General features: G+C 40.0%; 1 protein-coding gene across 3 annotated transcripts in view; it reads right to left on the bottom strand.

Annotated features, from left to right (window-relative positions):
* Positions 1-877: 877 nt before the first annotated feature.
* CDH6 (cadherin 6) overlaps positions 878-27,827 on the bottom strand; it is a 127,700-nt gene continuing 100,750 nt past the window's right edge. For 2 of the 3 annotated variants that reach the window (XM_037129021.2, XM_053657401.1), the window contains exons 5-12: positions 26,182-26,349; positions 23,854-24,041; positions 21,535-21,788; positions 16,592-16,728; positions 13,951-14,072; positions 12,805-12,922; positions 12,428-12,679; positions 879-7,271 (exon numbers count right to left, since the gene is read on the bottom strand). In XM_037129021.2, the coding sequence (XP_036984916.1) occupies positions 6,781-7,271; positions 12,428-12,679; positions 12,805-12,922; positions 13,951-14,072; positions 16,592-16,728; positions 21,535-21,788; positions 23,854-24,041; positions 26,182-26,349 (1,730 nt within the window). In that variant the 3' untranslated portion in view covers positions 879-6,780. Of the gene's footprint in view, positions 7,272-12,427; positions 12,680-12,804; positions 12,923-13,950; positions 14,073-16,591; positions 16,729-21,534; positions 21,789-23,853; positions 24,042-26,181; positions 26,350-27,827 lie in introns of all 3 variants that reach the window. The other variant, XM_053657402.1, reaches the window with a different exon arrangement.

Below are 27,827 nucleotides of genomic sequence, written 5' to 3' on the forward strand. Positions count from 1 at the left end.
TAAAACACTGTCAAAAATCAGCTGCTCTGGCATGGATGGTCCTCTGTGTTCTGGCGCTACATGACTTTTCCAGGCCGAGACCCCTTCAGGGACCTCAGCTGAGATCAATGGCATTGTTTAAACATTCCTCTCTTTTCTACCTTTCCCTAGGTATTCTTTTTGATTTCTTATCTTTCTTTATCTGAATCCTACTAATTTCTAACCTTCCTAAACACTGCCTCCATGGGGGCAGAACAATCTCTCCTGTCCGTGGGCACTTTTATCTGTATCTCACCGAGACATATCCATGCCCCCTTCCGGTGGACACTGTCATTAAGTACTGATGATGCTTATGGCAGCTCCTCCTCCTAGACCGTGTGCTTCTGGAAGGAGGGCAAATACAGCTATCGACTTGCTGTCCAGTGTTCTGTAGCACACAGCAGGGTGTCTATGATATACTGAACAAATGAATGAATAAATGAAACTCTCCTTTGCAAAGCTATGAATTCTCCCAGTTTAAAAATTATGAAATAAGCCCTGGCTGGTGCAGCTCGGTGGATTGAGCACGGGCCTGCGAACCAGACAATCGCGGTTCGATTCCCAGTCAGGGCACATGCCTGGGTTGCAGACCAGTTCCCTGCAGGCCAATTCCCAGCAGGGGACGCATGAAAGGCAACCATACATTGATATTTCTCTCCCTCTCTCCTTCCCTTCCCCTCTAAAGATAAATAAATAAAATCTTTATAAAAAATTATGAAATAGCCTCCGTAAAAATAGGAGACAAGTTAAAAAAGAACAAATGTGTAAAATATTATAGCTCTGAATATACTAAAAGCATTTTATTTACTCATAGTCTCAGGATGGTGGAAGGATTTTATTATTTCCCCCTGGTCCGGTTCTTGTTTTTTCTTTTTCTTTTTTAAAATCAAAGGTCCACAGACAATTGTTCTTATGGGAGTGAAGTAAAGGATGGAGATTTTAAATGGACAAAAATATAGAACTTAAAAAAAAATCTAATGCAATTACCATGAGGATAAACAGTTTTCTTCTCAACAGAGCGACTCCATAAATAACAGCAGAATTCTTTGTGTCCCACGAGTCAGAGGATGCGTGGCGGTGCCAATACTATATATATTTCTGGATGGAAGAAACTATAGTTTTACACGCTAATTATTATATAACAAGTTGGCTCTTCCCCCCCCCCCCCCCCCAGCTATCTGGGAGGTTAAAACAACAGATTCAGAAAGATAAAGTGTGCGTCCACGTGTACATTTTTAAAACTCCAATTACAAACAGTAGTTTGAGAGAAGTGGGAAAAAAAACAAGTTAGAAAAAAACAGTTTATTAAGTAATATCATATAAATAACTTGTTACAAAAATTGATTTGCAAAAGGCATATTTACTCTTCGTGAGAAATCACTTTTTAAATTGCATTCTTTTCAAATTTATACGTCTAAGAAAACAAAGGGAAATAAAAGAAGCCGTTTCAGGGAGCGTGGATTTGCCATTCGGACTATAACAAAAGGCCAGGCCATCTTGAGCTAAAAGCTGAATTGTCTCAACCTGACTCTTCTAATACAGAAAACATTCTCATGCCACCTGTGAAGTTTGACAGTCTCCCTAACTAGAAACGTTGATGAAAGCTGAGTAGTGATGGTTTCCACCAGGTGTTCTCCTTGCCAAAGACCCAAGCAATCTTGAAAAAACGAAATGCACTGAGCACTGTAGCCAGTAAATCTTCCAGGGTAGCATCAGCTTCCATTTGTACTTGGGAGTATTTTTAATTAAAAACAATCAATACCAGAAAGCTTTGATTTTAGGGGTTGAAAATCACAGATCACAGTAGGAGAATGCCAAATGGCCTGAACTTGATACTACTGAAGACACGCGTAGCATTTATTATAAGGCCTATTCTTACGCAGTTTGCTTTCAAAGCAATGAAAATAATCACAAACAAAACAGTAGGATGGATCTGAAGCATTCCTAGGTCTCTCCCGAGCAGATCAGTTTCAGGTTGGCTGCACAGCATTCCCCCCGAATGCCTCGCAATTCTATACATTTGGCTCCTTAACAAACGGAACTGATAGATCATAGAAAACTAAAAGCTTATAGAAGGTGCCTCCAGACATATTTACAGGAATAGCACAGTCTCGCAAGAAAGACCAAGATCTCATTATAGTGGAATACTTTTTTAACAATGCTGGGCCCATGCCTCATTTGTCAAATTAACCCCATTTGAGGGGAAATTTGAGTTTGTGGTCCATGGGTTTAAAAAAAAATAGAATTAAGTAACTTGTAAAAGCTCTTTTGAAATTAATCTAATAACCCAGTGTCTCTTCAGCTAAGTGCCTCGGCCCTGTCTGAAATATAGTGAGTGGGTAATCGGCTCTGTTTCCATCTGACCTCCTTTTAGCACCTTCGTCTGCTGGCTCTGGCGGGCTAATGTTCCCCCCAAATTAAACAATGAAAATGCATCATAAATAAGATATTATAAAATGGGGAGTAGATTAAAGATTGTCTCAGCAATGCTTAAATTAAATTGATGATGCAGAGACCATAAACTTGTGGCTTTAAAAATGAGCTATTTCTTTATTAACTTTTAACAAGTGTATGAGTCAATGTATTTCTTTTCTAAGAGGGTATTGCTCTGCACGTTAAATATGGCCGGGGTCTGATATATTTTAGTAGAGAATTATCCCTTTAGAAAATTATTCCATAAAGATGCCAGAGGGAGATTAAAAATGCTGCAACTGTAATAGCGCTGAACTTCTAAGGAGACCATGCAGGAATCCTGTATTTTCTGGAAAAGCAAGCTGCTTGTCAGACTTAAGAAATGTTCATCTTCCCCAAGATCCACACACACAGCCTTAATCTTCCCACTCTTACAATCTGATAAAGAAGGCTGACTTGTAGGGCTAATGTAAACACAGTGGACTGCTTAGATTTTCAATCCCCTGTCACAATTCAAAGAAGATTTCATTTAGATAAAAACATGAAAAACAAAATAGCACTAAAATGATCCTTTTCAGAGGACCTTTCAAAATAGTGGGGATCATGACTTTTTAGTGTTCTTCCAAAGTAATTGTATTCCTTCAGAATTAGTGACTAGAAAACAGTAATTTATTTGGTGGTGAATTTCCTGGGGAAAATACATTTAGCTGTACCTGATTGAAATATTTAGTTTGTTGTCAGGATTCATCTCTGTTCTTTTCTTTCAACTGCATAGTCTTTTCATCCTCAAGTATACAAAACCGAGGAATGCTCAATCATGGTTTATACATTATTATCTGCAACAAAATATGAATTTCTTGCGAACATTTGACATAAGGTATTGTTCAAATTAGGATATCTAAAATTTATATACTTGACAATGAAAATAATGGAACATTCTCAAATTAATTTGGATCCATGAAATTTGGATGCTTCTAAGATACAAATTCAACTTTTTAGAACTTTTTGCACAACTTTTTGGGAGCTGGAAGTGAAAACTGAACCACAGATTTTTATACTGAGTTAAAATTGAATAGAAAATGGGGTTAATTTGTATCTGAAAATGGAGTCAATTTGTATTTGACCCTCTCTTTATGAACCTAAACCTTAACGCTTAGTAAAGCTCTGTAAAAAATAAAAAAGAAGAAAACAAAACGAACACCCCCCACCTTTACCGTGTCCAGAGCCCCTCTCTCATAGTTCTATGGAACCAGTTATTCTTCTCTCCCATTTGATTTAGTTTTTTATCTGGGGACAAATAATTTCTAGGCCTTTCAGCAGAAAGTGGCTGTTTATGCACAATGGCTTAATGTTTTTACAATTTCGACTTATTCCATTGGACATCTTTGTGGTTCAAATAAATTCTCCTCTTTGAGTAAAGGGAAAAAACTCAGAAAGGCCGCCAAATACTTGAAACGACCCATAAAAACAATCTGCTAATATTTACTGAATTTTAGTTTCTCAGTGATTAACACAAATATTAAAATTTTACCTCTTCCCACTTTCCATATTTCTCACCACTAACAAGTAATATCAGGACAGAGACAATATGAAAAGTGAGCTGAAAACCAATTTTCTTCAGTCATTATTCGTGTCGACCCTGGTTCTTGATCTGATATCTGGTAGGAAGGAAGTTAGATCCAGGCAGAATGGAACTGTGATTCTTATTGTATCCATGATGTTAGGGGGTCTTAATTATAGGAAAACATTACTGAACCTTGATACTTACAGGACCCTACTGCTAAATATTCAGCTCCAGGCTCAAATTATCCAATGTCTTAGAGCTTGACTTCATCATCGGGTTTTGTGGTAAGAGATTAAACAGTTATTTCAGTATTTAGTCATATGAGCCTGAGCTCGGTACATCACGTCGTTTTCAGGATGGGATGAAACACCCTGCCAATTACATCTCAAATGTTCCACTATAGCACTACTTACTTGCACTTACGAGGAGAGAGTAACCCTTACCCTTAAACACTGGAAGTTCCTAGTGTTAGCCCTCAGAAATCCCAATTAGCGCCAAAAAGTTCAAAAGAAAGATTTCTGATGATAGCCTTCTTTTTAAAAGGACTTTCTTGATTCAATTTGTTACATGACACGGAACATAAGAATAGAGAAGTCTTCAATTTTACAGGAAGTCATGTGATTAAGGTGCTCTTCTATTGCTATAAGGAACTACTTCTTATTAACTTTACTAAGCTACCTTTTTTCAGTACTTACCTGTGACTATGATATGTATTGACTCATTACAGTAAAGCCCTCCTGTAGTATTTTGTTTGCATTCTTCTGTGTACGTGTGTGTGTGAAGAACTAGCAAAGAAAACCATAAAAGCAGGAAATAACCCAAGCATGAAATACGTGTTAGTATATAGGAAGTACTTTACAAAATAGGAAAACATTCAGGAAACACAAGAAATAATGTGGTTGTGAAAGCTTTTCACTCTAAATGGGTAATCCAAAACACTACATTTCTTGTAATTTAAAGGTGCCCTCTTTAGTTCCTGGGTGATACGCTGATTTAAAACCTAACTAGACAACAGTGTGTCTCCAAATAGAAACTATGTGCCGATAGGACATTATCCCCCAATGGCTATGACACTAAGATTATCTGTAGAAAATTAACATTAATTGAAAATAAATCTCTAAGGCTAATAATTGAAGTCAGCATATTCTTAAGTACATATATACAGAGCCTGCTTTTTTAAACATTTTCAAAATAAGAGTATTTTCATTACAGTACTTGGGAAAGTTCTGATGACTGCACGTGAAGATTCTGATGGTGAAAAGCGTTAGAACAGCCGTATGAAATAAATGATTTGAACCTGCCAAAGGAATGGTGCAGTTCAGCTGGGTCTTCTGGATAATAACTCTGATGCTAATTGCATAATTAGAGAAATAATAGGTTGGGCGGATTGTACATTACTTTTCTGTCATAGTTTGAGACCATTACTTTATCATTAGTTCAAAGACAGAGATAGCAGCGTTGCTATGGAAACAAAGTTAAAAACAATGAAAAAATATTAATGCTTTTGAAAGTCAACTAGCATTTAAATTCCGATCTTAAACACTCTTGGTGTAGGGAATCCAAGTTTTCCCTTTGTAAGCATCTTCCAAGCATGTCATATGTACATTTTCACTGTGATTTCAATGTCTATCTATGCCTATCACATTATATAAATATATAAGTGTTTCTGTATGTGAAGGACAGGGTATCAGGTTCAAGTGTGGCTGGCTCTTACCATCCCATTAAACTCCGAGAGCGGGATTGAAGTTTTATTTAATCTGCCTTTACTAATGCAACTTGATTTAGTAAGAAGTATCTGAAGAATATGAATTATTGTACCTCACACTGCTACTTTCAAGTATATATTAGAATAATACTGACGACAACTACAGACAAGGAGTTAAATTTTATCTCAGAAAAGTTCTTTCAAGAACTTTTAAACAGTTAGACTTATTTGTAATTAACCTACTGATAGCTGAAATCATTTCAAGTGATTTGTGGTACATTTGGTGGCCCAGACGTTAAAATATGCTAAACATTTCCTTTGTTAACATTATTAGCTATTTTCCCTTTTCCTTTATATGGTATAAGGGCAAACGTTTGCATGTCTCATAAATAAAAATTATGAGTGGGTGGTAAGGAATGAGGTCTTATAATTATGTTTTTGGTTGTTGTTTTTGAATGTTGCTGTTTAATTTGCTTCTATCCCTACAGAGGAACTAGAATCTTAAAACATTGGTGGATTCATGCTTTGAATAGTCGCTGGTGCCAGAAAAGTTCTTGAAGAACAAACAGGATGGGCACATGTCATTTAAAAATCTTTGTGACAGAAATGCACACCCATAGAGCTGATGCACCAGGAACGACTTTGGGGTCGTTCCTAACCTGCTTTCTTGGACTGAAACTACGTTTTATCATTCGAGAGCAATCCCTCCTCCCAGCAGCAGGCGAGAGGTCGAGTCGGAGCAATCGGCCACCTGATGGAGGGTCGCGGAAAAGGCCAGGCCAGGCCAGGGGAGCCGAGCAGGTGCCAAACCGGCCCCATACTGAGCCAGGGACACCCTCCCTGCTCTCCGTCCTCTCCTCCGGCACGTGCCTGCGGCCTGACCTGGTGAACCGGGTGCACTAAAAAATAAACAGGTGCCTCTCGGGAGCTCATAAAAGTGTCCTAGAAAACGGTCTCTGACATTGGATCCACACGACTGCAGCCGCGGGCCTTTCGGGGCGGGCGGAGCAGTGGAGACACAGAAAGAAGCAGCCACGTCACCCAGTTCAGTGTCGTCTCGTTCAATGAAAAAGGCAACAGATTAGGAGTCCTTGTCACTGTCCGCCCCTCCGTACATGTCCGCGAGCTTCTTGAACCGAGGCCCCCAGTCACTAAGGTAGTCGTAGTCCTGGTCTCCCTCCGTGGTCACCGACTCCAGCGAGCTCAGCGAGTCGGCCACCGAGCCGGCACCCTCGTAGGCGTAGGTGGCCAAGGAGTCGTAGGGCGGGGCCGTGGGGTCCGCGTCGTTCTCCTTCAACCTTTGGTTAATGAAATCTCGGACGTCCGTGTTGTCTCGAGCGGCTGGAGTCCGTCGGGGTAGAAAAAGGGCTTCGGGCGCAATGTCCCTGCGTAATTTGCTGTCCTCTATGGCTTCGGGGTTCCGCAGGGTGCCGATGTCAAAGGCCTGGGTGTCCTCCTCGCCGCCGCCCTCGTCGTTGTAACTGACAATATTGTCTCTGATGTCCTCTTTGGAGATGATCAAAGGCTCTTTCTTCCGCTGCCTCCGCAGAGCTGCAAACAACACCACCGTCACTGGAGGCAGAAACAAGACAGAAAGGGAAGTGGAAGTTAATTTGCCACCCAATTAATGCCGGGAAGACACGCTGGGCTCCGACTGCAAGTTTTAAAGTCCTCGAGGAAAGTGCAGACTCAACTTTTATTTCTTTAAGGGTGCAGTTGCCTTCATGCACGATCAAACCGGGGCCCAAAAGAAATGGGGTAAATATTTGAAAGAAGGTAGCAATTTAAGCAGAGGATGAAACACTGTCAAATTTTGTCAGTAGTTCCTTTTTGCTTTGAGCGAACAAACTAGTTTCAAGGTAAGGAAAAAGATGAAATACTAAAAGAAAAAAAAAGTGCTCAGCCAGAGTGAGAGTACTGCAATAAGAGTGCAAATTATGCTGAACACCTAAAATGCTCTGAAACTGCTTAAAAGCACAAGGCTGGCACCTTCCAAATGTGTTGAAGGTTTGCATAACTCCACATCTAAAATAACTTTTGCACTGTGCCTTCCTTTCTGTTTTCCTGAGAAAAGTGTAAAATTAGTTTCAAACCCGAAGTGGAGATGTGAATATTTGCATACCTCTCCCAAATAGGAGAAAATATTGCAGATCACACCTGGAGAGACCCAGATACAATTCAGAAAAGCCACCGTGGACTTTAAGAGCAGCCCATACAAAGGGGTCAGGTAATAATACACATGCCAGATTATTTCTGTTCAAGCTAAACAAAATACACACATTTAGAGGGAACTAAAAAAAAAAAAAAGAAAAAAATCTTTCAAAGGTTCATAAGTGTGTTGTCTGGATGTTCATTCTTTTGATTTTTTCCTCCGAACTCAAATTAGAGACAGAGCAAGGATTGTGTTTAAATAGCTCCTGATATTTCTTCACAGCTGGCTGGCTAGAACACAGCTGGCCACCTGCAGAGAGACACATCTACAAACGGACATATGGATGGGAAATAAAAGCATAGCAACAGCTTAAAGAGAAAACAGCTACCCAGGGCAGAAAATGCATTGTTAAAATGGGTTTGTCCAGGGGAGTTGATTACAGGCAGTACCAGTAATGTCTCTTTACTCGCTCATCCATAACATGGTCACACTTTTTTTTTGAGCCATGAAAATTGAATTATTGCAATAAGAATTGTAAAATAATGGCTTTTGGTGGGTACGTGTACCTACCTATATAATGATGGGTACACGCATAGTCTTGTGTCTATCTATATATTAACATTGTAGATGTTAATAGTGTTACTAATTGGCTATCTATTGGGAGAGTTCTATGTGTCAGGCACTGGGCTAACAGCTTTACATACTGATCTCATTTAATTATCATAATAGCTCTACAAAATAGGTACCATTATTTTACATAGAGGAAATTGTGGGTTAGAGATATCACAGGTACAAGCAATTGACATCCAGGCCAGCAGACTGACAAGCCCACACTCCCCTGCTTTCACACCTGTTCGGATGATAGACCATTTTTCAAGGATATAGAATTTTGCCTTTTTCGAATGTATGGTTGTGTTATTGTTTGCCTTCTCTTTTTTCTGCCAGAGAATATTCTGATGCCTCATTTGTCACATCCATTCAGGGTATTCATTCATTTGTTCATTCAATAAATATTTATGTGGTGCCTACTCTGTGCCAAGCACAGTTCTAGGCACTGTCAATGAAAACGTTGACCAAGACCTCCGCCCTAGTAAGGTGGGCAGGTGGTGGTGCAAGATGGAGACAGGAGATAAACAATGACACAATAAAACAAGAAAATTATTAGAAGGAGACAAGTAGAGCAGAGTCAGGAGTATGGGGTGCTTCTATGCATGTTTGAGGGGCTGTATATGTTTTTTGGGAGGCAGATTACATCGTCGAGAAAGTGACATTTGAGCAAAGGTGTGAGGAGTCATCCAAGGAGCTCTCTGGTGAAGGGAACAGGGCTAGAAGGTCCTGCGGAGGGACAGTGCCACGGGCATTTGAGGAACAGCCAGGAGACCCTGTGGTTGGACCAGGAGCCAGGGCAGGAGTGCATAGGGAGGGGCCGCCTTGCGTGGGCTTGTGGGTGCTTCTCAGCCTTCATTTTACCCTGGGGTCCAGGTGAGTGGAAATTACAGGCCTTCGGGCAGAGGGAGGGTCATGGCATTACTTTTTATTCTGCTTTGCAGTACGATCAGTAACAAGGATTTGCAAACAGAATGTTATAAGTAAGGACTTTTGGGGATTAGAGAATAGAATCAAGCTAAATTATTCTCAACAAATAATACTCTGATACACAAGGGTTTGTTCCCTTATTTAGGGCAGGTGTTTATCACTTCCTAATTCTTCCCCAGCTCAAGTTACCTAATCTATATCTATTACTTTAGTCCTATGCGACCTCCAGGTGCAGTTGTGTAGCTGAGGGCACATTGTCCTTACACAGCTTTTACTCGTTGCCTACTTCTACAGTTACCACTGCCTGTATCTTCTCTTACTAGCCCAGTGCGCATCTGAACTAAACTTCTCGATAGTATAACTGTCTGGAAGGGAGGCTTTCCAAAGCTGCCTTCTACTAACTGAACTGTGAGATCCGAGCACAGGTGACAAAAAGGTTCTGAGAAAGTAGTTCACTGAGGAGGTGCCCTGCGCAGTCACGGAGCCTCCCCCTTTCCCTCCTCCCTTGGGACCAGAGGACAGCAGTGAAATTATTTCGGAGGAGGAGATCCTTGAACAAATTTGTGCTCAAATCCCATCATAAAACTAGAAAGTAGCAAGCCATTTGAGATCAGGCTTACTTAAAGGATTTGACCTTCCCAAGTTGGTTTCCTTCACCAACTTAGGAAGGTCAAATCCTAAGAGAAGCAGGAACACGATGCCCATTGTTGTTGTCAGGAATGAGTTGATTTATGTGGATGTTTTGTAGGCTCTAAAAGTAGCCCAGAGATAGGGGGACGTGGTGGTGGTTTACTGTTGTTTTATTTTGGGAAATATTTATGTTTTATTTTTGGAAATAAAACAACAGATGCCACCTGGTCCACTTTCTTGGCTGCAGATTTCCTCCTATATAAATACTGCTCTCCTTCTCTTAGAAACTCTCAGGTTTGCTTCCACTTTCTCCAACTGTGCCCTCTTCAGTTCTGGCCGTCTTTCAGCCTGGAAGGTGCCCTGCACCCCGTAGGCTCACAAAGGAGGTGGAGTGCAGTGTGGGAGCACCAAGGCTCAAGGAGGGATGACCTGAGTTTGGGAGTTAGTTCTACCACCTGTTTGCTGTGTGACCTGGCTACATGACTGTGCATCTTGGAGCCCCGGGTTTCATACTTACGATGCAATTAAATATGTACTGGGCGGTGCTGAGGAGTAAGTGAGGAAAACGTTTGTGAAGCATCTTGCTCAGTATATAGCTCATGATGTGAGCCTAGTTAAAGGTTAAATCCCATTTGCCTCCTTTTTTATTAGGTACAGAATTCTGAAGAGATTAGACGGGATGTGGGAGGCCCTGAGGTAAATCAGGAGCGATGAGCAGAGAATGAATTCGGTGGAGGAAAGGGTGAAAAGGAAGAGTACAGGGAGCTAGTAGGAGGAAGTAAAGGGGGAGGAAGATGTGGGTGGAGGACGAGTGAAAGGAAGAACCAGCTCTAGGAGATGAGAGTCCATGGAATTCCACTTGGGTATAGGCCTGCCCATCCAGCCCTTCTAAAAACAACCTTTAAAAAAACATATATAAAATATATTCATATCCTTGTCCTCCAAAACAATTTTTACAGACTCACCAACAGAAACACCAATTTGTCTTTTCATACCGTCAGTTTTTATTTATCCTCATATCTTAAAATACTTTCCCCGAAGATTAGATGACAAAGAGAATCAGAGTTCTGTGGCTGAGTTTCCAGGTTTCTGTTGTAATTAGCGAAGTTGATCTGGAATGTGACGCTCTTGAGCCGAGATCCCTAGGGGTCTTCATTCTCTCCCTGGAGAAATGTGGGTCTTCCTTTACTCTTGTCAAAGTCACTCTACTGTCATTTTTTGTTTTTTTTTTAAGAGGCCTCCCCACTCTGTAATCCAGGTTAACTCTAACTTTTTACTTTTCTTTTCCCATTGTGCATGCAAGCTACACAGATCTTGCCTTTATCTTTGGAAGGGCTGCAGTAGCTAACATTTGGTTTCTTAGTTCACAACAGTCAAGGGTCTGTAAGCATTTTGAGCTAAAACTGTGTGCTTCATTTGTTGGTTGGGGGTAAAAAAATTCATTTGAATCATTGTTAGACCTTGATTTTTGCTTTATTACATTAAATCTTTTAGGTCCCCGATGTATTTCCTTGTTCACAGAAGTTCTTTGTCATCAAGAGTCTGAGAAATAATAGACATTATGTATGGCAATTACAGAGCAATGCTAAGAAGGTGGTGATTTCAATGGCTGTAAGTTCTCTGGGTCAGAGAAAACTTAATTGCTTTTTGTTTTTCTGTGTGAGGGAGGCAAAGTCATCACACTCCCCTTTGCAGGTTCCCATTGACTCTTTATGGCTATAACCTTTATTAACACACCAGTCGTGACCAAAGAGGAAGAGTTAACTGCATGCCAAATACTTGACCACAAGTTTTAAAAGTACAATATCTACAATATAGGTATTTCACTACAAAATTGAATATCTCCCAAATGTTTTTCAGCCCCAGGTTTTTAAAAAAGTTTTATTGTAGACACTGTTACAGATGTGCCCATTCCCCACCTCCCTCTTTCTGGCCTTCCCCCAGCCGCCCCCCCCTTCCCTCTGGCCATCACCACACTGATTTTAAACTTTACCTTTACAGAAAGGGCCTTCTTCAGATATTCCACGCAGGGTGTTGTTCACGCTTTAAAATTTAACAGTGTTTGTTAGGTTAACTATTAACCAACAAATGGAACGAGAAGGGCCTATTTATGTTGCCCTTATATCCCCTCTGAGGTTCATTCCTGGTCTAATAGGCAAGAGATTCTTTTGGTGCAATGATTCCCCAAGGAGTTGACAACATGGGCAAGTTTCATGGCTTCTCGTTCTCCAAAGCCACATCCAAGCAAACGCTAGTTCATGGTCGGACAACACAGATCCTCAGCATACAACTCTACTCACCTAGATTGGGCTGTATGCCTTAATGGGGGAGGCGGACAGATCTAGAGGGTCACAGTAACAGGGCGTGCCCCTCAGCCTGGGGAGATAGGAGGCAGGGAGAAGCAGTTTACCTAGTAGGGTCACGATGCACAGAAGGATGGCAACCAGAGCCCCCGTGCTCAGTCCCGTGGGGTGGACGAGGGCCTCCGCGTGGCAGGACTGCATGTTCCCGTGGTGGTCACATGCACAGACCCGGACAGTCACTGTCCCAGTGCTGCTTTGGACTGGGTAGTCGTTGTCTGAGATGACCACAGGCAGGAGATAGGTGCTCATCTCATGTCTATTGTAGCCATTTTTCCGAGTTAAGATTCCTGCTGTGTTGTCTGGAATGGGAAAGCAAAGTGGTGAGTGCACGTGGGTAACGAGTTATGTACTGGAGCAATTGTGAGGGGCGGGATGGATATAGGTAGAAATACCCAGACGGAGGAGGTCAGTTGCGCTCACTTACCTTTGTTGTCCCGAATGGTAAAGTTTGAGCCGCTGGCTGCTTCTGGGGCCAAGGAGAAGGAGAACTGGTGCCCACTGTAAGGGTCGTCCTTGTCCACAGCTCGGAGGGTCTGAATCAACTACAATCCAAACCGTAAAGCTGTCACAAAGGATGGCTAACTCAATGTGTTTCTTATAGCTTTGCAGTGAATTGCTAGACTACATAATTTCTAATTTTAGTTTAAAAAATGACAGCCTCACCATGGAGGGATAGCTCAGTATGAAAGTGTCTTCCCAAGGCACCAAGGTCATGGGCACGTACAAGAGTCAACCAATGAATGCATCAATAAGTGGAGCAACCGGTGGATGGTTCTCTCTCTCTCTTCCTTGCTTCTGCTCTCTCTCCAAATATCGATCAATAAAAATATTTAAATGATAACCTCTAAGAAGTTTACAGTGACCACTAGAGTGACACAAAGCGGTAAAACATCACAGTGACCTGTGAACACTGCAGTTTGAGGCAATGGAGGCCCTCGTTGGCCAGCCTGGCTAGAAATGCAGTCTGGTCATATATAAAAGCCATCAACTTGCAGAAAAGCTAAAAAGAATATTTGGATACATAACACATAACTTTAGCCTCCCACTTTAACATGTATTTTAAAAGTGTACTTCCATTTTGACAAACTGTAACATGATTTTTATATCACTGGCAGAAAAGACCTATTTTAGATGGGGACATGTGTAAAACATTCATGAATTTGCTTTACTTGTACAGATGGGCATGCAAGTAAGTGATATTATGGATTATAGGCATTTGTAAAATAGGCTTTAGTTATTACTTTCCAGTATATGTGGTAATTAAAACTATCTGCTTACCGATAAAGATTTTTTTCCAATAAAGCTGTGACTAATCTATTTTAATGGAAACTCAAGGCTGATTTGGAATCAGCACCAGACTGAGACTGATGAACGTCCAGTTCTTAAATGCTGTTTGTTCTCTTATGCAAGAGATGCAAATATTTAACCCGGTTCTCATTTACAGTATTAATTTTGTTCATGTTCAATTCCTAGCAAATTCAAAATAGGCCCTTAATTTTGTTTATCATCTGAATTACTAGACCATATAAATTAATCTGACTTAATTAGTTTACTTTCGTATGAAACTCACCTGATCTGCTTTTGCCTTCTCACAGACAAAGGTTTCGTAGAATTCTGCAAACTCTGGGGCATTGTCATTGACATCTAGGACTTTGATGTACAGAGGAACTCGGCTGCTCTGCTTCGGGTTATCTGCAACACGCCAGACGAAAAGAACAGACACGTTTATGTCGGTCCCCAATCCTCTTCCAACAACAGCCACTCAGTCCTTCCTTCTCACTCAGACGCAGGTTCCCTGAGGCCACTGCGAGTACCAGAGGGTGTTAAGTACCAACATAGTCACAAGAACATAGAATGAGATTGTTCAGTACTTCTGGTCCATTAGGTACACGTGACGGAGAGACCTAGGAGACACAGCTCTGTGTGTTGGTATTGTGCAACTGTATAAAGAACACCAGAGTATAAAGAAACATGAGTATAAAGAAAAGCGGTTTTGCAAAGGTGCTCTAGAGCCAGATTTTCAAGGAAACCAAGGCAGGAGGCAGGTGGGGAAAATGTGGACAAAGGAAGAAAAGGTGGTGGGGATGAATGACTGTTATTGGTGTCCATTCTTTTAGTGTGAGTGCTAAATAAGAGCTACACCTTGTGCTGAACACTTGGCTACCTTATCTTATTTAATACTTGCAAATTTCTGAGATACCTCTATGGTACAGGTGAGGAAACTGAGGCACAGAGAAGTTAAGTAATTTGTCCAATGATAGTAAGGCGTGGAGCCTTGGGTGTATGTGACTCCAATGCCCAGGCTATTCATCTGGGATAATAATAGAGCAGAATCAATGTTTGAAGACTCGAGGTAAACAAAGCACTTGGCTTATCTTCTGTGACAATCTCCAGGGTAGTGTGACAGAGAGATTCCCGGTCCAGGAATCAGGGGTTGGAGTCTCTCACCTCAGCTCGTTTCATTCCCTTTATTCATATGTCAATTTGGTCATTTGCTTGATAAATATTTAGTGAGCATCTAATATCTAACTTGTGCCAGTCACTATTTGAGGTGCCAGAACACAGCAAAGATCTTGCTTCCTGCAGCTCTATTCTAGTGTGGGTAGCAAACAGTAAACACATAAATATATTGTGTATCTGATGACAAATGCTATGGAAAAGTTACACAGGGAAAAGGAATCGGAGAGGGATGGATGTGCTACGTTGAGTGCGAAGACCAGGGATGGCTTCTCTGATGAGATGCCATTTGCACAGACATGAACGAAGAAAGGCTTAAACCACATGACTATTTCTGGCTCTGCAGATAGAGGACATGGCAAGTCAAAGGCTCTGGAGTGGGAGTGACCTGGAGTTAAGTTCAAGGTTTCTGACACAGCCACGGTAATTAGGAAGGGCGACCTTTAAGCTGCTTTGCATCTGCAATTTTGCTCACACTGCTCTTCCAAAGGTGGAGATGCTGAGGGTGAAGTGTTAAAAGGTCTTCATTACTGGTGATTTCAAGTATTTCATAGAAACTTTAAGTCTTAAAAACAGAAAATGTTAGGCACAAAGCTTAAAAATATGTATGAAATGACGACTTCAGTGAAAAAATCCTTGATGTTACAGAAAATGGTGCTTTTTGATGGGAAATGATTTTATAATTTCACAGCTTTGAGTATGTTCTATCATTGGTGTCCACCTTAATGCATCCACATAACTTCTGAAGAGCAAATTCCTATGTAACAAATCTGTGGTGAGGAGCTCTCATTGCTATCAAAAACCAGGGCTTCGTTTTGCCCATACTGGTTATTTATTATGCTACTCAATGTCTTTTGGCCACTCAAACCTCATGAGTTATACTGACAAGGAATACAACTGTAATATACCATTTGATGTAAAATGGTATACCATTTGTTTCACACTGGATACCCAACTGAGCTAAACATTTTAAAATAAAATTTTTTTATTTTTAAAATAAAAAAACAAAAATGAAAAGATGTGCCATAATTTAGAAGCCTATTTTTTAAACATTTAAACAATATTTTAAAGATCATTTCTCTTTCATGCACTTAGGTCTATGCATCATGTTTACACTGCACGATTTTCATTGCATATAATCATTTTATTTGAAGCATTCCTTTGGCACTGTTTTTCTCTGCCTTCAATTTCATGGGGACTGCCTTAAAATTCATTCTAAACATTTTATTGATTACTTGGTGGTTTACATTGCTCATTTTGGGGTACCATGGAAAAGTTAAAATTTATATCTCTTAACTCTAACAATTTGGAATAGCAATTTCATAGAAAGACACAGGATGAATATCTAAAATATTTTTAAACAATGCCTACATTTTGGAATATATTTGACCCTGTTACCCACATACACAATGTCTAACAGTGAGCCCATTTCTTCCCCAGCTACTTCTGTAACAATCTGATTTATACACTTGGGGGGTCTGATCCAACATATACTGATTCAATTTCAGTTGACACGGTACCTTCCCATTTTGCTGTTTCTAAGCTGCTGCACTTCTGCAGTGGCCTCTGAGTTTGCAAATGAACCAGAATATGTCTAGAAGAAACATTACTGCAAATCATTACGGGGCCCTTTCCCTCAATACATGTCGAGCAAGGTCATCAACGCCTGGGGACAAGCTTTAGGTGTGATCACTGGCCCTGGCTGGGGCACGCCCTCTGTGCCTGGGGACCACGGTGCTGAGGGGCTGACTTACTGATCTCTGTTGCTATGACGGTGATGTTGTGCCATAGCAGCGCTTCTCGGTCCAGGAGCTTCGACGTAAAGATGGAGCCATTTCCAGAATTAATGTTGAATATTCTGTCCAAATCCGTGTGTCGATCGACAGAATACCTGAAAAGGCAGAATAGAATTTAAAAAGGTTTTCTTTGTATTTGCTATTCTCACACCTTAAAACTGTTCCAAGAATATCTGTTACATGGAATTTTCTTCTACCTGTAACCTATATTTGAATATCTGTCACTTAACGTTAAGCAAAATATTCTAAAAAATCAGTTGTTGACAACTGAGGTCTTATCAGTAAAGCCCCAGACAAGTTGCCTGATTTTGAGTATCACCACTAAAATTTTATATGTGTAATTTAGACCAAGTAGGTATAGTGGTTGTTATAATTTAACTCAAGCTTTTAGAACCCCAGAACTTTAATTTTAATATGTGTGTATTGTGTGTATTCGTATGAACAATTAGGATTTATTGGCTATCTGTCTAATATTTATTTTATTTTAGAAGTTGCTACTTTGAAAGAAGCAAAAGATGGCTAGCATGGCTGAGGCTGGTGAGACAGGAGATGGGATGGAAGAGCTTGTGGGGAGATCCACAGGCTGGACCGTAGCAGGATGGGCTGGCCATGGTAGGGAGCTGGGATTTACTCTGAGAGCAGTCTGGCTTTAGCAGTGGATTTTAAGCAGGAGAGAGCAGGAGAGAGTTCCCACATTTAACAAAGATCTCTGGTTGAACCGAGGAGCTTGACTGGACAGTGCTGACACAAACTCATAGGTGTTAGTGAAGAACAGGATCTGGTGGAAGACCGTAAGTTCTAGTTTTGATATGTTGAGGCTTCAAGTGCATGAAACGTCCAGGAAGGGGTATCTAGTCTGAAGATGAAAATCTGTACCGACAACCTCTATTTTCTATTCAATTGTCTAAGAAGCAAGTGTCCAGGGAAGGGAGAAAAATGCAGAGGACAGAATCACTTAAATGACAAAAAGAACAATAGGAATGATGAGGACCAGAACAGTGCCCAGAACAGAGGAGTCTAATAAATATTTAAGGAGAGTGGGGGTCTTAGAGACCAAAGAGCAGTCTTCAACACTGACGCTGGTGGAAGACTAGCAGATTTTGAGAACTATTGTTCTCTTTATAAGTTGATTACTAGTTTTTGGAATAGCTGTGTAAGGGGAAAATGTATGTACACTGTTTTATGGAGGGAATGTTAAAGAGAGAACTCAGAATGAAGTTGATATGTTAAGGACAAAAAACTGCCCATTTCGGTTGGATGCTCAACATTTATTTCATGGTAGGTGATTTAAAAATGTCGACTCAGTAGAAATACAATTTAAGTAAATGACCTAATTAGTCATCTGACACATATAAAATTATTATGAAAATTAAAAAAAATAAACCCTTGTTACTAACTTTCAAGAGTATATAATTTCTGATATTCTCTTTAAATTAATTATTTTGTTTTAAAATATAAGTAGTGAATTATAGTAAGCAATCTATTCTGTCTTAATAAAATCTATTTTTGTCATTTAGCAGGAATCGAAATGAAACAGATGCCCAATTAGTGTGGGCTATGGAAGTCTGATTTTAAAGAGAATGAATGAAGATCACAATGGACATATATTTATCAAGTTGGGTTAGCATTTTTGTTTCAATTTATATAAACCTCATACTTTATTATCAAAGGGATTGAACCAGATGACACAGCTATTGTTTTTTTCCTTTTATGACGTGAGTCAACATTCATTAAGCATTTAGGCGACAGCATTGAACTTGCCCGATCACCTTCCTTCATTTTTTAAATCTGAGAATGATAAATATTTACCGCACACAATTAATTATCAGAAAGAAAATCTCAATATTCATAAACTTTGTGACAAATGAATAATGATCTACAAATACATTTTTCCCTCGTGAGAAACGTCAAGCTTAAGACCGCTGCTCACTGGCTTTCTAAGCCCGTGCAGCTGCACCCAGCTGCATTCTTTTCCTGTCCTTTGCTTCTTTTCTTCCTGCCATTGTTTCAGTTTTACAAGGAATCGTGCTATCCCATCAAGCCTTGAGATGAAGGGTGAAACGGGGTGAGAAACTTTTAGTTGAAGGCAGCTTTTGATTTTAAAGAAAAAATAGTTATTTTTTCTTTTAAAATACATACCAAAAATATGTATTTTTTCCCTTGAATTGGGAGATTTAAAAATCAATAGAAAACCTAAAATGTCTATATTGTTTAGAAAAGATATTTGCATGTAAGACTTACTTATTTGTTGTTTTCTTCCCCAAGTATTTCCAATTTATATCCAGGCTATTTACTCTCCAATCACATTAATTGTAATCATAACTAATAAGGAACAAAGTAATCAATCCTACTATGATTACAGCTGATCATTCTGCTAGGTAGCTCTTTTTTTTCTTCCTAAAACTTTATCATATTCTTGCTTCAATAATTTGACTTCTAATGCATCCTCAAGTCAGGAAGATTTGTGGGTCAGGAAAGAAGTGTGTTTGCATGTAACTTTTTATTATATATATTCATAGTGACATTTTATAAAATTCTTTCATGGAAATCAAAGGTCAGTTGTGATAGTCATTGGAGGAAAATTATTTTGTGTTATAGAAGAATTAAAGGTTTATGCCTGCTTAATGAAATCAATGTTAGGGGGAAGAATTCTCTAGCATTAATTATATACTTAACATACTGTCTAGCACCCAGTTCTTCAATAGGCATGCCTTGAATAAGCAAAGACTATGTATAGATGTGCCTTCCTAAAATAGGAATCAATTTTATCCTATAAAAGGAATCACTGGAATATGTACTTATATACCAATATGTCTATGTGTATTTCTATCTTTAAATCTATATTTATACATCAAATCCATATATACCAATGGAGGCTGGCGGAAAAAAACTTCATAATTATCTATCAACCAACCCAGTTTGACAAACTACTTATTTTCACAAAACACAATATAATGCAGTGGTTAAAAGGATATTTGGCATAAAAAGCAAAGTAGACATAAAAATGCAGCCTAAATTTCCAGAAGATTTTATCTTTCAATTAAAAACATGTTGACCAATCAAAGAGGTAATCAGATGCTTGTTATTTTTAAACTTCCGGCATTCACGCTTTTAAATTGGTCTGGACATTGACTTGCTAAGATTTTTTTCCTCGCACGGTTAGAACAAATGCCAAATGAGAGAACAGTTATAAGAACACTTAACATTATTTGTGTCATGCAAATGAAGGCCCTCATTCATTTTCCTTGTTAATAATTCTAATATATTTGGGGAAATACTCAACGCGTGGAGCTCCCACGGGGCTGTTTTGGGTTGACCCTAGTCCAATTCAAGGAGTCTAGATATTCCCATGGAATGCCGAAACGACAGAGTCTATTTTCCCAAAGATTTATTCTCAGAATGTAAGGCAGGCTTTTTTCATGTGTTTTAGATATGGGACTTGCCCTACGGTTCATTCAAACAAAGAGCTCAACGGCTAGAAAGTTAGAAAACGGCTGCGTTGGACCTGTTCTCTGACACAGCATTGTTCAGTGCGCAGCCATTGTGATCCTTTTGAAAAGCAGTTTGGGGTTAGGTAATGCTTCTGCTCAAAGCTCTTCAGTGGCTTCTTACCTCCATTGGAATAAAACCCAGGCTTTACGAGGGCCGAAGGCCCCAGTAGGAATGCCACTGTCGCTAGCCATCAAACCTTCCTGTAGCCTCATACCTTAGCCTCATACCTTACCTGCCACACCCTGCCTCGCTCAGGCTCTTCTCCCTCCATGTGCCTCCCTGTCACTGCTTCTGCATGCCAAGCAGTCAGACCTTTATCCTGGCTCTTCCCTCTTCTTGGAATATTCTTCCCCTAGATATCAGCGTGGTTCATCCCTCCATCTCATTCAAATATTTACTCAAATTATATCCTACCAAGGCTAAGCCTGACCCCGCTATCTAAAATAGTTCCTCATTCACCCATTATTGCCTTATTGTCTTATTTTACTGCTCACAATTTGTCTTTACTGGACATGTTACAATATTTATAGGTTGCTTATTTTTATCTGCCCCGATGAGAACGAAAGGTCCATGAGACCAGGGTTTGGTATTGTTCTCCGTTGTTTCCCGATGCCTTGAACATGGCTGGCATGCGGCAGGTTCCCTGATTAGAATATATTTGTGGACCCACTGGCAGGAACTCCTCTAGCTTTTCGGCCTGCTTGCTTGCTTCACGGGGAATCAGCTACACCGTGATGTTCTGGTGTAGCACTTTCCTCATCTAGCCAACTACGCTACTGGCTAAAGGCGGGAGGTTGGTTTACATCCATGCCTTCTTGGTAAGATGCTAGACAGAATTCTGAAGCATTTGCATATCCAAGAGCAAGGAGGCTTTTCTTGCAACATGATTTACAACTGAGGTGTGAGGAAGGTGCAGGGAATATAGAGCTTGCTTACACAGTATAAATTGGGTTCAGCTCTATGAACTTCCCCAGGATTTCACAGACATGTATCATGAAACGGTTCTCCGTTTTATCCACATCTGCAAAAGAAAGAAATTACGCATCCAAATGGAGCATAATTCTGCTTCTCAGTGTTACACGCTAGGCCCTCTACACCTGAAAACCAGACGGCCACGTGCTTTCTCCACGCCACTCTTAATCAAATTTACAACCTTAAAAAAAAAACAAAACCAAAAACCTGGGCCATTCAGGGGTATTTCCTTGTCTTACTCCTGTGTTGTTAGAGTGTACGCTACTGTTAAACATAATATATATGTTGAGCAAATAGGTAAAAGTTGCTGCTTAGAGTAGTTTTTCAGGAAGACACTACTGTCGAATTGGATTCCTCTTTTTCAACTTGCAGACAGATATTAGAATATAAATCAACTGAAACTTGTGGAAGAGACGTGTTGTAGAAGGTCTGCTTACTTGATAGGATTCCTGGCAGCATCTGGGTCTTGGGCTGTGACTGAGCCTATTGTTGTGTTTATCTGAGCATCTTCTCTTATTTGCAGGACGTAGGCCAGTTTGCTGAAGACGGGGGGCTCATCCACGTCTTCCACGATAATCTTCACGGTGGTTGAATCCTTGAATGGCCCCAGGGGGAGAAAGCGTTGTTCAACATGAGGGTTGGACGCTTCCACTTTGAGGGTATACACTTTCTTCTTTTCAAAGTCCAAGAGCTTGGAAGAGGGGGAAGGGAGAAGTGACATATTTAAAGCAGCCAAGACACCAACTACTTTCAGTGCAAAGCACTGATCACTGAAGAGGATCGAGTGCTTAGAGATTGCACCACACAGTGTGGTGTAGGGCTGGGGTGTGGGAGCTCAGGTGGGGCACGGGCCTGAGAAAGGTGTGGGCTGGAACTGGGCCTGCTGTTGCCTTGAAAGTGATGCAGGGGTGCTGGGCGTGATGGGCGGGAAGGGGAACCTGGAGGCAGGAGTGTGTATGTGAAACACCCTTCAAAACAAGTCCTTCCTTGTGACTCGAGGGAGCCATACCAGGGGCAAGTTGGCAAATACGTGGTAGATTATTCTAGGTCAGATGCTGTCACAGCTGGCTTTAACTGAACGCCAAATGAGTGTTTAAAATTTGCCAGTAACTGGGCCCCACCCTGGATCATTAAACCAAAATGCCTGGGGGAGGGGCGAATAGGAATCTATACTTTTAAACACTTCCCCAAGGGATGGGCTTGTATCCTGATTCCTTATTCCTCATTCAGATGAAAGAGATTCAAAATGGTGGGTTTTTTTTTTTTTTGCACGAGGTGATAAAATATTCCAAATGTTATCTTGATAAGGGCATTGGGCTAATTACTTGCCAAAGAAAGTAATGATCTTTGCTGTCGGAGGTCTTTAGGAAAAGTATCTTTGCTTCTGGAGGCATAGTGAACCCACATGCTTATTGCTGACTTTTGCTTTTAGATAATAATACGACAAGGCTCACTAGAAACGCAATCCATCAAGACGTTAGTGAATGTGATTTAGTCGGCTTGGCAAAATTTCAGTTTGGATCTGATAAGGCACCAGAAAAATTAAAAAGGTTAATGCACGCTAATGGGCTTCCTAATTATATTATCGTGTAAAACATTGGTCTGGGTGTCACTTAAACATGTTTTATTGTGTTTCCAGTTATTAAGACCTGTAATTCAAAGTTTAAGAGGAAAACATTGTCTCGTTATTTACATTTCTCTATACGTACATATACCAGCAAATATATACCACGCAAGTGTTAAAGGAGAAAGTATTGATAAAGGTAAAATATCAATATTCATAATATTTATAATAAAATAATATTATTCATAGCTTTAGAGCAAACAGTTCACTGGTTTTTAATGTTGGCTACACTTTTGTCGAGTGCTCGGTGGTACTAGACAATCTGGGGGATAAATGGTGAATAAGTACATAGGGGACAAATAGGAATTTACAATATAAAAGATTTATTATTGTGTTCCAGAATGTAGCTAAAGAGCTCATAGGAACTCTATGTTAATTTATTTTTGTGGTCTTTCTATCGTCTCTCTAATTAAGGTCCTTGTTATCCCTGTGTGTCTTACTCTTTTTCTTCATAGCGCATGTCAAAATTCATAGTTACACATGTTTCTTTGTTTATTTGCTTCCTGTGTCTTTTCTTCCTACATTAGAAGTTCAGGGAAAACAAAGACCATCCTGTTGAATCAACCATTAAACCTCCAGTGACTAGAACAGTGTCTGGCACTGTTTTGTCATTTAATTTATACTTATTTTATATAATTTATGCACATCATTTGTTTATGTTATTTATTTACTTAGGAAGTCCTTCATAAAAATGTATTGAAAATATGGAATTAATGAATGCATAAGACTATGGTGGACTCCTAAAGGCCAACCAAAGAGATCACAATGTAATTAGACTTGATGTTCCAAAAAATTAATTAGTAAACGAGAATCTAGGGAAATGGTCATACGAGATGTGATTGTTCCCACTGACCTGGGGAGCAGAGAAAAGTAAAGGCATTCATTTGGATGGTGTATAACCAATGGCATTACCTTTTTAAAAAATATATTTTATTTGTTTATTTTTAGAGAGAGGGGAAGGGAGGGAGAAAGAGAGGGAGAGAAACATTAATGTGTGGTTACTTCTCACCCAACCCTACTGGGGACCTGGCCCACAGCCCAGGCATGTGCCCTGACTGGGAATCAAACCAGCAACCCTTTGGTTCACAGGCCGGCACTCAATCCACTGAGCCGCACTGCAGGGCGGCATTACCTTTTTGACAGTTATAATCCCTTCCTGGGTTTCCTGGTCAGTGATGACATCGAACATGTCCAGCCCCTCTCCCTCTGTGATGCTGTACTCAATTGCAGCATTTTCTCCCACGTCTGCATCGCTGGCTTTGATGCTGCCAATGGGCGTGCCCGGTGGAGAAGACTCAGGGGTTTTAAACTGGTAGGTACCTATTAATCACCAGAAAGATGGAAGTCACACACAGACTAAGCATACACCATCCTAATAGAAACAAAACCCACTTCCTAGCAGTTCTTCCAGACATCACCAAGGATGCAGGCAGATTTGTGCTTTCTTTAAAATAATTAGCGGTGCCCTATTCTACTTTCATCTCTACTCTCATGATTGTTAAGAATATTTCTTTTATCTCATACCTGTCTCTTTGCAAATGGTGAACACTTTTCTTGCCCTGTAAATAGGCTTCCAAGTTTATGGTGTGATTGTGAGAAAGACTGAATTGTTAGGGGTGGGTGCAGGTTTCAAAGTCTCCTGCTAATGTAATCTAGCAGAAAGAATGGAAGAGAATTTAACCTGAACTGTGACTTTCAGCCAATTACTAGGTATTATTTTAAAAGAGTCCTTTCTGTCATTGCTAATAATAACGGAAGGTGAAAATAAATTACAGCAATTTAGAGAATGTACCCTCGCAGCCACTCACTAGTACATGGAGCTGGGCTAGTCGCAGTGAGGAAGATGGGGAAATACACTGAGAGATAAAGCTGTTACATTTTTCTCTTTTGATTATTTTTTCTTTTCAGTTTTGTTATTAGTTTTTATGCGTAGATTTCTCCCATCCTTGAATTTGTATTCCTAGTAAAAAAGCCTATACTTCATGGACAGACACTTTGCTTATTTCCTCATGTTGCAAAACTGGCGTCAGGAGACCACATGTGAGTTTCAGTCTAGACCGTAGAGGCCAGCATGTGTGAAAGGCCAAAAGAAAAGAAAAAAAGTAAAATGAACTTACTCTTCCCTCATCTAATACGATTCATGCAAATTAATTCAGAAAAAAAATTAGAACTATGACCCCACTAGAGTATTGTCTTTCAATAATACTAATCCAGTGAGTATTGGGTGCATCCTTGGTAAAATGATAACCAGCCACATTATTCTCTGGTGTATTCAACTTCCACTTGGGGTGCCACCTCGCCCTTTCCCTGCTCCCCCCGCCCCCGCCGGCCTTCGTACATTATCCACTGATAATCTCGGGCTGTCCAAGCAGAGAGCAGAGTCCGGTAAGGTGCCTGTGGATCTAGGTGCCCTCAGCCCTTTTCTTATCCTTCCCCGGGGCGTTTCTGCATGGAAAAGCGGGTTGGGGGAGGTGCTGATGGTCCTGATATTTTTAGTTTAGGCCTCTGGGAGATCTTTTAAGGCTCCCGAAACCTTTCTCCTACTTATGAAATCAGAAATTAGTTAGTCTGTTTTTGCATTAGTTAACTGTGATTAATTAGTTAAAAAAATAAATAAAATAGAATGATTTCCTGTTGATCCATGTGTATCTTCATTATAAAAGAAGCCCAGAGCAGCTGACTGGCTTTCAAAATATGCCATGATTGAGTACATGGCAGCTATTTTCTCCTGGAAGACAGGATTTGGGTAATTTTCTTAGGAGACCATGGTCAGGAAGGAATTTTGTCCCTGGAAGCAAAATTACATTAAAACCATTGCCACCTGAGGTGCTTTGCGTGAAAGGGTCTAGAGCGCTGCTTGACGCAAAGTGGGCATTTATGAACGTGTTTTCGTTCTTCCTTCCTATGTAATCATGAGCGTTAATGATTTTGGAGATGGCTTTCGGGATCTCAATTAGCCATAATGTAGAAAACTATTTATGAGTACAAATAAATTAAGCACATTGTGATTTGCACAAATGTATTTTTAGAAACAGTAAAATGATAAATCCTCCTCTTACAAAGCTTCGTGAGGATTTAAAAGAGATTACATGGTTGATTAAATTCACAAAATATAAAGTCAAATGCTTTCCAACAAATAGCAGCCTGCTCGTATACATATGTTCTGCATAAGCCAATTTATGTTTGTGGTTTTATTTTTAATAAGGAAAAATAAAACAATGATGTTGCTTTTCCAATGACAGCCCTGTCAGAAATCGCTCAGCTAATTACCGATTTGGGAACATGAATGTTCACATTTACTGAGTGAACGTATTGTCAACTCACTCTTAAGAACGGTGCCAGTTCTCGCTAAGTTCATTAATTTTGACAATTAATAGCAATAATAGAAAATAAACACCACCGTTCAATTTAGAGTTTTACAAAAGTGCACGGAGTAAAGTCATCAGCGAAATGCTCCTACTCTGGGGGAAGTGTGGCGGGTTGTCGTTGACGTCGGTCAGCGTGATGTTCACGGTGGTGGTCCCCGACAGCCCTCCCATCTGGCCGCCCATGTCCTTGGCCTGGATCACCACTTGGTACTGCTCCCTGTTTTCTCGATCCATGTTGATCAAAGCTGTCTTGATGATACCTACAGATGGGAAATTCAGAAGTGGAAAGGAATCTGTTAAAAATACTTTATGGGATCATTTCTTTATGCAAATACAGATTATCACCCACCATATGCATAATGCTACACTGAGGTCATGGGTGATATAAAAATGATTCTAAGTGACCTTTACACTGAAGGAAATTAAAAGCACATGGAAAGACAGATATTTAGAGGATGCTGGGTTATATATAACATTGAAATTTTTTAAAAGCATCTACAATACAAGGAGAATAGTCAAATCCTATAGTAGAGACTGTTAAGTAGTAGAAATATTAAATGCTATAAGATGACACAGAAAAAATGTAACCTGGACTGTAGCACAACAGTATACTACTGAAGCTGCTTGATATATTTAGGTATATTCTGAGGAAGTTGTTACGAAAGCCACGTACATGAACAGACTCAAGTTTCACTCTGCGGCTGGCTAATTGCTCAGCAAATATGCCCACCATAATGAATGTTCTGGGGGTTTTTCTAAAGCACAAAACTATGGTTTAAAAAAAACACAGCATCAGTTCTTTGAAAACCATCACCTTGTATGATCCAAGAGAATTTAAGTTTTCTTAAAGCTGATGTGAACATTAGTTCAACTGGCCCCAGCAGGGACCAACAGTAACTTAGGTGAGGTTTACCTCTGTTGTTAGGTAGTTATAAAATAATGAGGTGGAAGAACTTCTGAAAGTTTGCCTAATCTCTAGGTAGGCTTTATGCTTACATAATAACATTCTTTTAAAAATCACTGGAGAAGGCTTTATAATCCTTTCTCGTAGCATATTCCAGTGCCGAACCACTATGAAGCTGAAAATATCTTTTTCTAAAAAATTTTTTTAATGAGAATACCTCAGACACAAGAGGTCAGTTTTATTCCTACAGTCCTGCCTTAGGTGAAAGTGTAGCTGCTTTCTGTTCTCCAAATAACAGTGTTTATTGAAATACCTTAGCCTTTTGTTCTTTAAGTTGAATAATTCTCATTTTTTTCATCCTCATTGTTTTTAAATTCAGCATTTTTTTCTCCTTGGGCTTCTTTCCAAGTTTATTGCCCCTTTTAACACATCAATTTCCAAACAGTCATAGTCACCTAAGAAGGTTTTGGTTTCTATTAAGAATAATGGATGCTTGAAAAATGTTTAAAAGAAACTTGACTCCTATTATGATAACACACATAAGTGTAGAATTTAATAGACAGTACAAATGATATTTACTGAGATAATTCATCATAAGGTAGTATGCTGTTTTGTGGAGAAAGGGCAGAAAAATGGGATGCTGAAAAACAGGATTTGATGAAGGCAATTCACTTCATTAGAACCGGCTCAGTCTAGAGAGCGCAGACAATGGGTGATGACAGGCAGTGCCCAATCTTAGTGGCTTTATACAACTCAAGTTTCTTGTTCGCTCACGCTCTGGCCAGGCCAGCAGGACACTATACTCATCCCAACACTCCGAGTTCTGGACTGCAG

The sequence above is a fragment of the Artibeus jamaicensis genome, unplaced genomic scaffold (genome assembly GCF_021234435.1).
Source record: "Artibeus jamaicensis isolate MK-2021 breed Jamaican fruit bat unplaced genomic scaffold, CSHL_Jam_final scaffold_369, whole genome shotgun sequence".
NCBI classification, from domain to species: domain Eukaryota; kingdom Metazoa; phylum Chordata; class Mammalia; order Chiroptera; family Phyllostomidae; genus Artibeus; species Artibeus jamaicensis.